This window comes from Gregarina niphandrodes (genome assembly GCF_000223845.1).
Source record: "Gregarina niphandrodes unplaced genomic scaffold scaffold00012, whole genome shotgun sequence".
In the NCBI taxonomy this organism is placed as follows: Eukaryota; Apicomplexa; class Conoidasida; order Eugregarinorida; family Gregarinidae; genus Gregarina; species Gregarina niphandrodes.
This window is the reverse complement of record NW_011645782.1, coordinates 192886-207727: the sequence shown is the minus strand read 5'-3', so window position 1 is coordinate 207727 and position 14842 is coordinate 192886. Positions and strand designations below refer to the sequence as shown.

Below are 14842 nucleotides of genomic sequence, written 5' to 3'. Positions count from 1 at the left end.
CCCCCGTTCACCACAGACCACGCGAAGTCCCCCCCTTAGAGCACTGGAGTCAGAGGTCTCGGACGGAGATCTCGAGTGATAGTGCTTATAAAGAAACCACGTCCCGCCCACAGCCGCTGCCTCCTTAACGGGACCATCTTCGCGCGACGCTAAGGTCGCGAAAACAGTCACCCCTATCTTTCGACCCAAAAGCGTGGGCACAATTTCCGCGCCATCCACTTCTGGTCTGGTCGGTCGGGAAAAATCCGTTTATTAATCCAATGCAACGAGTGAATCCAATACGACACAACGAGTGAAGATGCAGCAGGCCGCTGATAAACTTGTCCTGCTATGGAACAAAGCAATAAACCTCCTCAACCAAAGCCATATATGCTCTCATTGCCATGGTGTTGTTGATCAGATGTCCGGTGACTTGTCGAACACGGCGGTCGAGGTCACCGGCGGCAGTCGAAGCCACAGGTCTCAACAGACGAGTCCTTGTCGTGGAAACCAGTGACGCCGTTGAACAACTTCAGTAATGTGGTATCGGTGTCAGTCAGCCAGATGTTGCTGGTTGCGTTCAGTAGTAGGTCCTTGACTTGGCAGTGCAGAGCGGCGAATGCGCAAGTGCAGTCTCGGACCACCTCGAAGTTGTTGCGCTGGCAGTTCTGGCAGGTGCCGCTGCAGGTGCGGACGGAAGGGTGTTCTTTGAGGAGGATATTCGCTTTTTCGCACAGATCGGCTGTGGGCACGGGGTGTCGCGGGTCGAACTTCTCGATAACGGTGCGGCACTCGTCCTCGGCCGCTGCCTCCGGGGTTTTGCAGCAGCCGAAAGCCACCTCAGGGGACGTGTGGGACTGCAACATGCGCCAGACGGCGAGAAAGTCGAACGCGTGCGGAATCCCGAAGACGTGACATTCATCGCCCTCCAATGCGTTCTTAAAGCTCCAAATGATGCCACTGCCGGTGGCACACGCTTGGGAGGCGTTCCGAGCTCGAACCGTCCCGGAATACATGATGTCAAAAGGGGTGTTGCTCAGGCGGCCGCGATCACAGGGCAACCTCTCGCCTCCCAGAATAAGGTCCGCTGGACATGCCAGCGCGGCCAAGTTTGTGAGAGAACCGACCTCGTTAGTCGGTTCACCATCAACTATGACGGAGCGCTTTATTTCATCCTCAGCTACGGCATCTGCAGCGAACGAGTTAAAGACTGCCCACACCAGCAACCCGATACCTGCAATGGTCGCCGCACCAGCCCCCAGCTTCAGCTTCCATAACGCGCAACTGTTGGGCCTTTCCTGAGCTGCTTCCAAATCCATCTGGGACATCGGCTGGATGGCATCTTCCATGACGGAATCCTCCATAATCGGCCTCCAATCCTTCTGGAACGAGGGCCCACAAGTCTTCCAAGCCCTTTGGTGTCAGAGGCTTCCAGGACAGCACTTGCACCACACTGTCCCCCTTCTGCTGACCACGCAGATCGGCGACACACGCAGATCTGTTCCCGAAAATCTCGAGACAAATCTCTTCAGCCGTCTTGGTGAGCACACTATCTCCGCCTCCTAAATACTCCTTGACAGCGCCAGCGAGGACTGACTCGACGCTCGGGGGATCTTGGCCTGTCTGCCGCGCGTCGTCGTACTTGGACATGACGGTGGGTCCAACACCACACGTATTGTACGACAGGCAAAGCTTGATTCGATTCGCATCATTGAGCAAATCAAATCGTGAGGACCTGAGAAACTTCTCTTCAGGTGCCAAAATGAGAGCATTGACACTCGGCCCTTTTGGGAAACCGACCTCCGCCACTCGAGCCATACATCCACTAAGACCGGGTCTTGTCCCGTCTAGGTTTACAATAGCTCCCAACAGTGTACTGTCCCGCCTCCATGCTGCCTCCACACTCATTACTGTCTTCATTTTGATCGAAATTGGTAGATGCTTTTTATCGTCAGGCCCGCAAAAAAAACGACAGGTATCGCCAGGCTGACCCGTCAGGGTGTGAGTTGGATTCGGGTCTGCGGGCTGAATGGGTTACGTACGTGTTCGTAAAAGCTAATGGCAGGCCCGATCGCATAATATTGTACGGCACACCGGTCTGCGATAAGATCGCCGTCCTGCTTCCTACATGCCGCGCCCACGGCCTCGTCCGCGGCCGCGACCTCTGCCACGCGTCGGTGCCGGTCCTATCCTGGCTGTAGCTCCATTCTGGAATAGGGCTAACCATGCCTGCCACTAAGTTGGCTACCTCCTTGCTTGTCAGCTGCAGGTGGTTATTCGTCATTACCCAGGCCAGCCTCTCGGTAAACTCATCCAAGTTCCCGGACTGCTTTAGAGCCCCGTATATGTGTGATCGTAGTTGTATTGGTAGTGAGCCGTCCGGAGACACAACGAGCTCAGAAGAGATTGTCGACAATAAAAGAGGGTAGGGGGTACACAAACCTACAAGTGATGCCCAACCTACATTCCGATGCGACGACCAGTAATGTGGAGCTCTCTCCACGCGGGGACGCCCTTGGCGGCACCCCGTGTCCTCAACCCACCCCGGACGACCCAGGTAGATTGATGGCAGCAACAGTAGACTTCTTGATGGCATCGGAAATCGTTTGAGTAATTAATTAATAGTCACCTTTTAATGGCATTGCTGCTAATGGATGTGATGTCCGGCAGTTGTCATTCCATTTGTGGGTATGGGTGATGGGAATGAGTCATGACAAAAACATCTATAGAAATTTCTTTTGAAATCGTTATGTCCTTGGACGGTTCTCCTATCTCAGAAGGAGCTATACCCAGGAGGTTTGGAGCTATGCCCAGGAGGTTTGGAGCTATGCCCAGGAAGGTGTTCTGTCTAGACCTTCGGGAGGGAGTTAGAGACAATAATTGCGGAGAAAGAGAAGGCTGACCAGCCGGCTTTTACGCATAGGAAGATACAGGAGGTTGTACCAGTACCAGCGCAGACGGTGAAACCACCCATGCTCGACCTTACCAATGTCAACAACCAGCAACAGCCTATGTTGGAGGAAGTCTATTACTCAGACAGGAGTTCAGATGGACACCGACGAGACAGAAGGCATACATTAACTACCGACGAATGGTCCCATATCATTATATGGTAGGAGACCCTGGTCAAATGTTGAGTCAGTTGAAATGTGTTCGGATGTCGCCCGCCAATGTTAGTTCAAGGTAACGACCTGAAGAACGTAAGACGAAACCCCAAGCTAAGCAGAACGCGACAAATACAACATACAAGAAGAAGTACCCAGCCAATAACGCTAACCAGAACAGAAGAGGCAGTTACCCAAAGACGACTGAGGCCACTAAGAACTGGTCGCAGGGCACCAAATAGGAGTTGGGCAGGCGTCGTGTTAAGGTAGACGCTGAGCCGCTAGACAATCCAGGTTCAGAGGCTTCGACGGGTGATGACTATACGCCGTCGACAGCAATTACAAAGCCGAATAGCAACGACGATAAGTCGGCTATGTCGATTATTGAAGAAGAAGGGGGTCGATTATTGTCTCTTGTGGCTGTGAAGTGCGAGAGGCTAACGTAGTCTTGCCACTTCTCGATGGCCCACTTGACCGCGAACAATTCCCGTTCTCTCGTGTCCCAGCGCGACTCCGTGGGGTTGAGCTTCTTGCTGGCAAACTCGATGGGTACTGCGGCGTTTCCTTACACCTGTTTGAGTACAACCCGACCCCTAACTCGACCGCGTCGGTCTCTACGATGTACTTGCCATTGCCGGTGGGGACCTGCAGCGTGACGGTGTTCTGGATGGTGTGTCGGAGCTGGTCGTAGGCGCTCTCGTGCGCGTCTCGCCACTCGTAGGTCTTTTCCTTCTTCAGCAGGTAGAATAGCGGCGCCGTGGTGTGTGAGAACTCGGGGATGAAGGGTCTCAGGTAGCCGCACATCCCTAGGAAGCTTTGTAGTTGCTTCTTCCTGTTGGGGGCCGGTGCATTGACGATTGCTCGAGATTTCTTCTCCTGGACCTTTATGCCCGTCTGGCCCACGCCGGGGCCGGGACTTTACTTCATCCTTGATCCTTTCGCCCTTGTCCAGGCGCAAGTAGAAGCCGGTCTTCCTGCACTGCTCCAAGAAGAGCTTAACCCGCTGCAGTACGCTGTCGATGTCCTGTCCACAAATGACGATGTCGTCAATGTAGCAGAACGCATTCTCTCCCAGCAGCGGTGCGAAGCAAGAATCTATGGCGCGTTGGAACCCAGCGGGCGAATGGGATGACATTGAACTCGAAAAGGCCAATCGGAGTTATAAAGTCGGTGAGTGCCTTGCACCCCTCCTCGATTGGCAGGTTCCAGAACTCTACGTTCATGTCTAGCGTGCATATCTCTGTCCGGCCTCCCGTCGCAGGTGGCCCCAGACGTGTGGAAGGGGGCAGGAGTCTGCTACCATGGCCGCGTTGACCCCAAGGTGCCGCAGGTCAATTACGAAACACGGTTCGAGGTGGCAGCACGCCCGCACAAGGTCAGGGTCCGCCACTACAAACCCGAAATGCTGGAAGAAGGCTGTCCGTTTTGCTCAAAGCCGTTTCTGCTTCGTCTCTACCGCGAGTGTCGTAGCCGCCCTTGGTAGGTCCAAGGGCGGCCTTGCTTGTCACCGCTTAGTAAGCTGTCGGTGTCTTCTCCTAGTCCTCTCCCCCGTTGCGACGACGGCCAGCACGGGCGTCCTCCCATGTTCACAAACCCCCAGGTCTTCCTCCACAGCGGAGACCCCACGCCAAGAATGCGCCGCTCCAGGAATTTGCGTGATATGGTCTCTGTGACACCCCAGGAGCGAACAAGTCTCACGTAGCGCGTTAGTCGTTTGTTGAGTAGTTCCCTGAGCCGTGGGAAATCTCCGAGTTGGATGGTCGCAATCGCCATGTACGTGTCGTTCACAGTGTCATGTACAATGTTCAGTACAATGTTCGTACACAGTATCGCAACCACTAACACCGTTGACGAATGAGTGGTGGACGACCCGGGAAGTCAGACGGCTCCTGGAGAACGACGTTAGTGGCGATCCACCGTGCGAGCATCCTCCAGAGCGCGCTCCCAGTCCTACATCGAGGCTCAAGGTGGACGTTGGTCTCGTCGTTGCTCGGTCCACAAGGCCCGTCGACTCAGACGCTCGTACAAGTACTGTCGACGTGCTGCACGAGCAACCCGTTCGTAACGAGGTTCATGCGCTACCGTCGGGGTTTGAGGAGGCCATGAGTAAAACGATCAAGGCCCTGTTCCGCGACAGCCTGCTCGTGGAGGAGGTCGCGAGGCAATTTTTTCAGAAACGTTCGTTCAGCAGGTATAGCGAATTAGACGACCACATGACAGACCCAACCCTACGGTTCGCGTGTGTGGACAACCCCATACCATGCTGCTCGTTTGAGGAGATGCTCGTTTGAGGAGAGTGCCTGCTGACTTGAGACGTGGACCTAGTAGACGAAGAATTACTAGTACAGGCCGAAGCGAGTGTACACAAACGAGCCCAGCACTTGTCTGACGAGCTTGTCGACAAGCTCTGGTCGGTTCTTGAACAGAACAAAAGCGCGCGCGTTTCTTCGACCACAAAGCGGGAACTTTTTCCTATGGTCCGCCCTTCAGCGAAACGCTAAACGTGCGCCAACTTCCGACGCACCATGGAAGATTACCGACTACTGCCAAACAAGTGAAGATCTACCGACGTGGATAGAGGCGGGCTACCTCCAGGCACTCGAGCCTGACGTACAACTGGTGCTGAAACGGACGCCAGCCAGTACGCCGTATACTATGCCAGGTCACACAAGCTGTCCAGACTAGCAGGCGCAAGACCGAGACCTCGACGCGATGACCATTGGAGTGCAACCCTTCACCACTCAGCAGCAGAGTCACCTTTGTTCGACCTTCCGACGAGTTCGTGCTCAGAGCATCGACAATACCGGACGCTGACTAAACTCGAAGATTAAACTCTAACAGAGAGACGACGGGTTGTATGCACCGGAAGCATTGCGCGCTTGACGACAGTGCGCCCGACCAAAAAACTAAACCTATTTGTGGGCGTACAAGTATCGACGCGGCGTAGCGAGAATGTCCGTAAACAGTATCGCAACCACCTACGAACGCCGTTCACGAATCATGACCAGCGTACCCTGGTTGTGAACTGGCGGTTGGGTGGGATGCCAAGGTGTAGACTGAAAACACTCCTCGGTATACCAGATAGAATTGCTCGGTATACCAGATAGAATTGCTCGGTATACCAGATAGAATTGCTCGGTGCGGCACCTCTAAAAATCTCGGGACGTCCTTTCGTTGAAAAAAAACGTCAAGTTCACGGCGGTCAAGGTTAGCGGTGGCAGTGGTAGGAACATTTCCGAACGAACCAGTCCCGCTCGTAGAACCCAGTCATGCCGGCGAACAGCTTCGGGAGTGTGGTGTCGAAGTCAGCCAGTCGAAACTCACCCGTCTTGTTGTGTATCATATCCGTGACGACACACTGAAGAGTGGCGAACGCGCAAGTGCAGCTTTCGAGGACCTCGAAGTCGTTTCGAAGGCAATTTTCACAGGCGCCGACGCAGCCGGGGATTGGTGGGTGGTGTGCGAGAAGCATGTTCGCTTTCTTGCTCAGCGCCTCGCTGAGGAGCTTCGGGGGCATTGTCTCGTTGAGGAACGCCTCGGGCAGTGTCTTGTTGAGGCGCGTCTCGGGCAGTGTCTCGTTGAGGAGCGTCATGTTGTCTTTATACATCTTTATATACATCTCCAGGGTGGGTATAGGGTATTCCGGATCGAATTTGGCTATAATGGCGCGGTATTTGTCATTGGCCGCTGACCTCGAGGTTTTGCAGCAAGCGTAAGCCAAACCGGACTTAGAATGAAACGAGTGGTCCCGGGTGGCATCCCAGACGGCGGGAAAGTCGTACGGATAGGGAGATCCGAAGAAGTGGCAGTAGTTCGGATGAAGCTTATCTTCTACAAACTTGATAGCACCACTACTGCTAGCACATGCGATGGCAACTTTTCGATCTAAAATACCGTCAGAGCTCGCAATGAGTTGGCCGGGAGTCTCCATGCCGGGGTGAGAACAGCCCGTAATCTGGGCTAGGTCGTCGGGACATACCAGCGCCGTCAAGTTCACGGGAGGCCGACGCATCCGCCGCGGAACTCCTTTCTTCGCCCGCCCAAAGCCTATGATGCCTGAAGTGAACGCCTGATACGCCGCCCAGGTCAGTAACCCGACACCCGCAATGGTACCCAGACTCGCCGTCAGCCCCACCCCCCAACGAACGCACCTGCTCGGGTTTTTCTCCTGACCTGCCTCGAGGTCCACATCATCTACCACCGAATCTTTCATGACCGGCAACCACTCTTCAGGCACCAATTCGCACAACTCCTCCAAATCCTTCGGTCTCAAAGACTTGCATGACAGCACTTGAACCACACACCCTCTCTTCTGCTGGCCATGTAGATCACCCACATTACGGGCAAGCGCATACACGTCCCCGACCCTCTTTCCGAAAATCTCGAAGCACACGTCCTTAGCCGTTCTGCCGCCGATGTCTCTGCCCATCAAGTACTCCTTCACAGCAGCAGCAAGGAACGACTCGACGCTCGAGGAACCAGCCTGCCTCGGCTCGTCATATTTCGACATGCCGTTCTGCCCACCGCTCTGCCCACCGCTCTGCCCACCGCTCTGCACACCGCTCTGTTCAACACCCCACGTACTGTACGGCGGGCAAATCTTGATTCGATTCGCATCTTTTAGCAAATCAAATTTTGAGAATTTCTTGAGAAGCTTTTCATCAGGTGCCAGAACAAGAGCACTGACACTCGGCCCTTTTGGGAAACCGACCTCCGCCATTAGAGCCGTACATCCGCGAAGACCAGGCCTTGTCCCGTCTGGGTTTACAATAGCTCCCAACAATGTACTGTCCCATCTCGATCTCGATTCTGCCGCCACGCTTACCACTGTTTTCATTCGGATCGAAATTGATTGGTGAGTACTTTTTACCGCCGGGCCGGCCAAAAAAAAACGGTAGGGCCGGCTGGTCCGTTGAGTGGTCTCGCACACGATGAGCTGGTAGTGAACTGGGGGCTGGATGCGATGCCAAAGGGTAGACCGAAGGCGACCGACACATCCCCGGTATGCCACACAAGCAAAAACGCCACCTCTAAAAATCTCGAACTGCAGCCGCTGTTCCCCCTGTCTTCACCCCTCTTCCCTCCCTTCCCTGCCGGCCAGATCTGGTTTCGAGCCAGATCTCTAGCCAGAAGGTGGCTTGTGCTGGTGAGACTGAGTTTGATGTTTTAGATCGTAAATATTTATGTCGCAAACTACGACGGCTGCTGAGGCGCGTGCTAGGCATCCGAACTCGGGGGGGCCGTCCTTTGACTCGGTGTGGGCGAATTTACCCGAAGAGCTATCGCCTGCGAGTGCCCACCAGCATGATTCATTCTTTTGCGAAGAAGACCGAGTAAGACACTGATGGGATTACGATGGGTATGTGGTATCTGTGTAGAGCCTGGTGAATGTAAGTGAACTGTGCCGGAATACTTTTGTACATCTGGAGTCATCGAGTCCGTTGGCCCGAATGAGCGTAACTGAGCTCGTGAGATCGTTTAAGGAGTTCTCTGCCAATATGTGTCAGAGCCCGGGTCAGAGTCCATCACCGGGTGAGTGGGGTAAGGGAGAGTCCGGCTCCACACCAGACACTTCAACGTCTGGAGCTGTGCCACCGCTTTCCCCGGCTGGCACGCTTTCCCCGGCTGGCACGCTTTCCCCGGCTGGCACGCTTCCCATCCCCCGAGTGGCGGAGGAAGACGATTTCATCGTTGTGGAGAAAGGAGGTTCTATTTGCGACCTAGTGAAACGATATACATTCAAGAACTCGCCAGACGAGCCAGGCGAATTGCTCCTGCTGAATCCTTCGCCCATTTCGCAAAGTTTAATCACCGTTAAAAAGGACCAGTCCTCCCCTCAAGAGTTTGGAAAACCACTCAGTGCACTGAGTGAACAAACAACCACCGTCTCCGCCACAGAATCTCCTACGATGTAGTAAGCAATGCCGCACATGTGTGACACCCACCGCCTTTTGTTCCAGTCGTGATGGCCACCCCTTGAACTGCAAACCCTGTGCATTCTTCTGGTCGAAAGGATGTTTGAACGGGGACAAGTGTCAGTTCTGTCATCTGTGGCACGTGCCGAAGAGGAAAAAGCCGATGCGAGAACAGCGTAATTTAATGATTATAGCGAAAGATGATGGTAAAATAACGTTCTTGCGTTGCAGCATAAAAGATGTTATTTAGTCTCTTTTTACATCAAGGGAAGCACATCCCTTGTTATCCTGTTCCCTTACTACCTTATTAGTTTAAACTAAAAATGAATAAAGTGTGTGCTCCTCATGCCAGTCACTCCTCATGCCAGCAGTCAGTCCTGATGCCAGGAGTCAGTCCTGATGCCAGTAGTCAGTCATCTTCCTCGCCGTCCACTACAAAAGGTTTGTTGGTGTCCTTGGGAGGTTGTTGGTGTCCTTGGGAGGTTGTTGCTTACACTGGGGTGTGACCCTCGTCTCCAGAACGGGTGGTTCATCGGGCTTCTTGGCTGCGCTGTTGTTGTCATCCACAATCTCGTGCCATTTCTCTGCGTTGGCCAGGATGCGGGGCTCGCATATCGACCTGAACACGGGTATGTGTGTGTGCCGCACGGGTGAGATGGTGGTGTGTGTGTCCCCGATGTGTGTGTCCCCGATGTGTGTGTCCCCGATGTGTGTGTCCGTACTTGAGGTTGCCTGAAGGGTCGACAGCGGCGAGTTCGCGGTAGAGCGGGAGGACGAGGAACTCGAGGAAGCCGGCTTGGGAGTTGGCAAGTTCACTGACGCGCACTTGGCGGTCGCAGAGGGGCGACTTGGGCAAGCCCATGGCGGCCTCTGCGTCGCCCTGCGCCCAGAATTCTTCGTTGACAGCCATGGAGAGGGAGTGGTGGAGGTGCCAGTCGAGAGCGCCGTGAGAGAGGTCGGCGGCCTTAACGACGAGTTTAAGGGAAGCCAGCTTATTCTCATCGGCCCACAGATCGAACTGGGGTGACGACCGGTGGAGCTTGTAAGAATTGACGAGCTCGAAGTGGGCCTTCATGTCGGTAGCCAGGATGAGGTCGACGACGATTTTGCGGAAGTATCGGTAGTCGTCGTTGTTGATTGCTTGTATGAAGTTGTTGGCTTTCTGTTGAAGTGTTTCGAATGTACGGCAAGCATGGAAGTTTTCGAGTACGCTGATGTCATTGTAGACGATAGCGAGGCGTTTGTTCGCATTGACCAGGTATGCATTGGTACGTCCGGGGTGTCCGACATCGTGGCAGATGGCGGCAACTAGTATGGAGAGGCTTTCGAGGCTGCTTGACCGTTCTGCGTGTCCGAGCCAGGTAAGCAGGACGGCAGTCGCGTGTGCATGAATGCTTGCGTGCGTCCGATTGTGATAGGGAACGTTCTCGGTGGGTCCATATTCATGTTGGATCGTCCGAAGAAAGTTGAACCACTTGGGCCACTCGAATGGGAAGTGCATAGTTTCCACAATGGGTGAAGCTAGTAGCATACCGGTCGTGACAATTGCCTCATCTTTGGTGACACGTGTAACCTTGAGCATATCGAAGCCCCAGTTGGCGCCGATGTTTCGCGCCATCTCGCCCAGTCCTGAGAGAAAAGGAAAGTCGTGCACCACCGTCACTTCAGAACCCCCAGCCGCCGCTTTATCCAGTGACGCGTTGGACTCGTCCGTCTTCTCGTTCATCGACTTGCTCGTGCTCTGTCGCGAGTGCTTAGGCACCGTCAACGTGTTGTCGTGCCCGACCGCATGGAACATGAGCGCCCCGGCATAATTATCGTGCACTGCCGGAGAATAGAGGTCGTGGGAACGACATAATAGTTTCAAAGCACTCTGTACGGAAGCACGAAGATCACCTGCAAACTCCATCATCATTCCGATCTGACGTGCCGTACTAATCCTTGCGTCCGTCCCTTCATACCGTCGGGCGTGTTTCGTCTGCTGAAGGAATATCGACGGCAACGCACGTTGTAATTGTTCCACACAACGCTCAGCCTGCTGCAACTCACGCACTGCTACATGCACAATCTGCGAAGGCACCAGCCCCTCCGGCAATGACTTCTCGATGTCCATTGTCCGCACCTTGTTCACCTCCTCCAAGTCACTCTGCAAGGACGCATTCGCCGCCGCTAACTGTTCCGCCTGCCGCCTGAACCAGAACGCTTCCCGCTCACTCATTTCCGTCCGGTACCGCGCGATCAACGCGACAAATGGAATCAACACAAAGATCATGATGTACATCGTTCTACAACCGGGGCGGGTGGTAGACTGGGGGGGGTAGACTGGGGGGGGTGGTAGACTGGGCGTGGGTGTGGGGGGAGCATACAGTTGGGGAGCATCATGGGGACTCATGGCGACGCCGCCGGTGGAGCCCTGGGTCATGACGATAATGATTTCGAAGACACCAACGATGTAGATGAAAGTCATGACGCAACCTCGTCGGACACGGGCGAGTGGGACACAGTTAAAGAAAGCAACATTGGCGGAGGCAATGGCAAGATTATTCATCATGACATCGGTAGGGCCCTGATTACGGGCGCAATCCGACCACATTCCTTGTGCAAAAAGCACAATCAAAATCACTCTGGTAATCTGCACCACAATCGAGAAAGCTTCTAGTCGCTTCTGATACTTTTTCAAAGATGAGATAATGTACCAAACAAACAGGATCACAGCATCCGCTACGGATTGGTTTATGCACGCCGCTTCGAATAATGCAGCATCCGCTCGTAATGGTACCGTCTGCTCTTCTCGACCCCATAGACACCTTCGCACCGATGGTCCATTTTTTGATGACTTTGTAACGATGTCAGGACACCCGTTTGTATGAAATTGATCGAGGTCAGATCTTGATAAAGAGGAATGCTCCGAAGGGACTTGAACCAAGTCGCCAATGGCAGTCATGTCCGCGAGTTCAGTCATGTCCGCGAGTTCAGTCATGTCCGCGAATCCGTTGGATGTGTCCGCGAATCCGTTGGATGTGTCCGCGAATCCGTTGGATGTGTCCGTGAATCCGCTCGAATCGTGGAGGATCTCGCCAAGATATCTCGGTTTCCAGAGGGCCGAGTCGTGTGGTGCAAAGGAGGACCGCAGTAGACTGTTTAGGGAATCGACGGCTTGTTCCTGGTCGTTAATTTCATGTCTGGATTCGTTGATACCAAGCCAGCCCTTGTAGAGTCCGAACCAGATTTGTAGTGCGATAAGGAAACATCCGAAGAGCACAGTGTAGGCAACGCGATGAGTGCTCATGAAATTCTCACGTTGATAAAGTTGTTCCGTCTGCCGATCGGCAAATTGAAGAGCTGGCACTACGATAGCTTGAGAGAACTCGGCCGTAACCGGATGGCATAGCTTTGCGAAAAACTTCTTAGACGCCTCATTCACCTTATTCGTCACGCCACCTGATTGAACAACTCCAGATGTCGGTCCAGATCCCGATGTCGGAGCTACACCCGACACCGCCTCCGGCTCCGCCCCCTCCGGCTCCGCCCCCTCCGGTTCCGCCGGGTGCGGCTTCTTCACAATTTGCGGAACCTCCACCGGCGGCACAGTTATTTTAGCCCGCATACATAAAACAATCCAGCCCTGGCTATCAGGGCAGGCTAGGGTACGTACCCCGTTGGCGTTGAATGTGTATGTCTGGTGGCATGGAATCTGGGGTGGATAGATCTAGAATCGGTAGACCTAGGAGATGAGCGATCGATCGATCGATCGATCGATCGAATGGGTGTACCTGGAGTAGATCGAAGCAGTGGGAGGGTCTATGTAAACAAGCAGTCTGAGTTAACGGGGTGGCCTGAATTAACACGATTAAAAACACAGGATCTAATTGTTGAACAAAGCTTCGGCTCGATCCACCGAGTGGGAGGCTTGATCCACCGAGTGGGAGGCTTGATCCACCGAGTGGGAGGTTTGATCCACAGAGTGGGAGGTGTGATTAGAGGGGTTAGACGGGAGGTCCCGTGTCATCTCTGGCGGGTAGGATTTCGATGGGATCGCACTTGACCTCTTCACCGGTCCAGCTAATACGTACTCCGAAACGCCAAACACCATCACGATAGCAATCGGGTCGTTCATAGATTCGAGCAGGACCATCAACATGTGACTTGACGAAGGTGCCATGAACCTGAGCGCCGTTTTCGTACTGGAGTACACCCTGACCTGATGGTTCACCATCAACAAAGTTACCTTTGTACACTTGGCCAGAAGGCCACCATTCCATGGCTTGACCATGTTGTTTCGATTGTCGCCAGTCGCCGGTATATTTCTTACCATCGGCCCACCAGTATGTGCCTCGGCCATGGAGCATACCGTTCTTCCAGTCGCCGAGATATACTTCGCCATCACCAGCACGTAGTAATCCAAGGCCTTCACGTGTTCCTTTAACAAAGTTACCGATGTACACAGATTTATCCGGCCGGATCTCCTTACCCTTGCCGTTACGCTGGGCCTCCTTAAACTGCCCAATCGCAATCGCACCGTCCGGGAACTCATAACGACCGTAACCGTTCGGCTTTCCGTCCACATACATCCCGAAATAACGCGTACCATTCTTCATACGCACAATTCCCACACCGTGTGGCTTATTGTTCTCAAAGGCTCCAATATACACACCACCATCCGGGTAAATTAAACGACCGACACCTTTCATCTCCGGCCCGTCCCAATCACCAGTGTATTTGAACCCGCCTTTGATCGACTTTTCTTTTGCACCCGGATCCAGTACGATCTGATTCTCCAAGACCGGGTACGGTTCTAAGTCGTCTTGCAACTCTGGAGGTAATCGTGGGTTCGGCGTAAAGTCATCCCGCTTCTCCTTCAACTCAGGTATCACACCCTTCTGCCCTGGTGGGCGGTCCACAACTCCGTCTGCCGCCGGCTTCGAGTCGTCCTTCAACTCCACCTTCGACCCGTCGCCCGCCGCGGCTGCCGGAGCTGCCGCGGCTGGGGCCGCTGGAGCTGGGGCCGCCTTGGCGGGAGCCGCAGTGCCCGAGGTCTTTGCAGGAACCGCCGCGGCGGCTGCCTTGGGCGCTGCCTTGGGCGCAGGCTTGGCTTCTTCCTCGGCCTCTTCCTCCTCTTCTTCTTCTTCCTCTTCCTCATCCTCTTCCTCTTCCTCTTCTTCCTCTTCCTCTTCTTCCTCCTCGTCCTCCTCTTCGTCCTCCTCTTCGTCCTCCTCTTCCTCTTCCTCTTCTTCCTCCTCTTCTTCCTCCTCCTCCTCTTCTATCTCCTGAGCCGGTTTCGGTTTGCTGTACGTGGGTTCAATCGAAGTTCGAGTCATTCCACCACCCTTCGAATTGCCTGCTTTAGAGACGGGCTGTATAGGCCCTAATTCTTCGCCGTCCTCTGCTTCTTTACTTCTACTCGCGTCTTTAACCGAATCCTTCGGTGGCTTCGAGCAAGCGGCACCCGGCATGTTTGATTGTGGGGACCACAATTTCAAACCTTTTAATACCCAGAGCTTGATGCCACTCGGATTGGTAAGGCGTCAGTCTATGTTAAAATCCGCCCGGACATGTTCCAAATCTGAATCAATACAGAATAAGTCAATATGGGGCGTCTTACACTTTGCGTGTTGCGAAATGTTTTCCTCCAAGTTGAAACATGTGCCCACAGTCTCTCGCGTTGGCAGAGCCGGCGGATCGCATTGCGAGTCTGTGCGCCGGATGTAGGATGCAAGCGCCAAAGATAGCCACCCCTTCTCCACCGAACTAAGGTTCGTCGTCTCCACGTTTAAGTTGTGCATTAACTTATTATCAACTACACCGAACGTAGAAAGTTTCGGCGATGGGAAGGGGGAGGGGGGG

At 54.0% G+C, this 14842-nt stretch overlaps 3 protein-coding genes across 3 annotated transcripts; all 3 read right to left on the bottom strand.

Moving 5' to 3' along the window:
* Positions 1 to 6291: 6291 nt before the first annotated feature.
* On the bottom strand, positions 6292 to 7803 carry GNI_072800 (hypothetical protein; the record flags this gene model as incomplete). The annotated part of the gene is made up of 1 exon (XM_011132066.1): positions 6292 to 7803. One exon carries the CDS (start codon positions 7801 to 7803, stop codon positions 6292 to 6294), a length of 1512 nt encoding a protein of 503 aa, XP_011130368.1.
* A 1604-nt stretch (positions 7804 to 9407) lies between these two features.
* Positions 9408 to 12605, bottom strand: GNI_072790 (phosphdiesterase; the record flags this gene model as incomplete). The annotated part of the gene is made up of 4 exons (XM_011132065.1): positions 9408 to 9430; positions 9493 to 9617; positions 9721 to 11283; positions 11365 to 12605. 4 exons carry the CDS (start codon positions 12603 to 12605, stop codon positions 9408 to 9410), a joined length of 2952 nt encoding a protein of 983 aa, XP_011130367.1.
* Positions 12606 to 12984: 379 nt separating this feature from the next.
* On the bottom strand, positions 12985 to 14451 carry GNI_072780 (putative MORN repeat protein; the record flags this gene model as incomplete). The annotated part of the gene is made up of 1 exon (XM_011132064.1): positions 12985 to 14451. The coding sequence occupies one exon, from the start codon at positions 14449 to 14451 to the stop codon at positions 12985 to 12987; it is 1467 nt and encodes a 488-aa protein (XP_011130366.1).
* Positions 14452 to 14842: the final 391 nt, after the last annotated feature.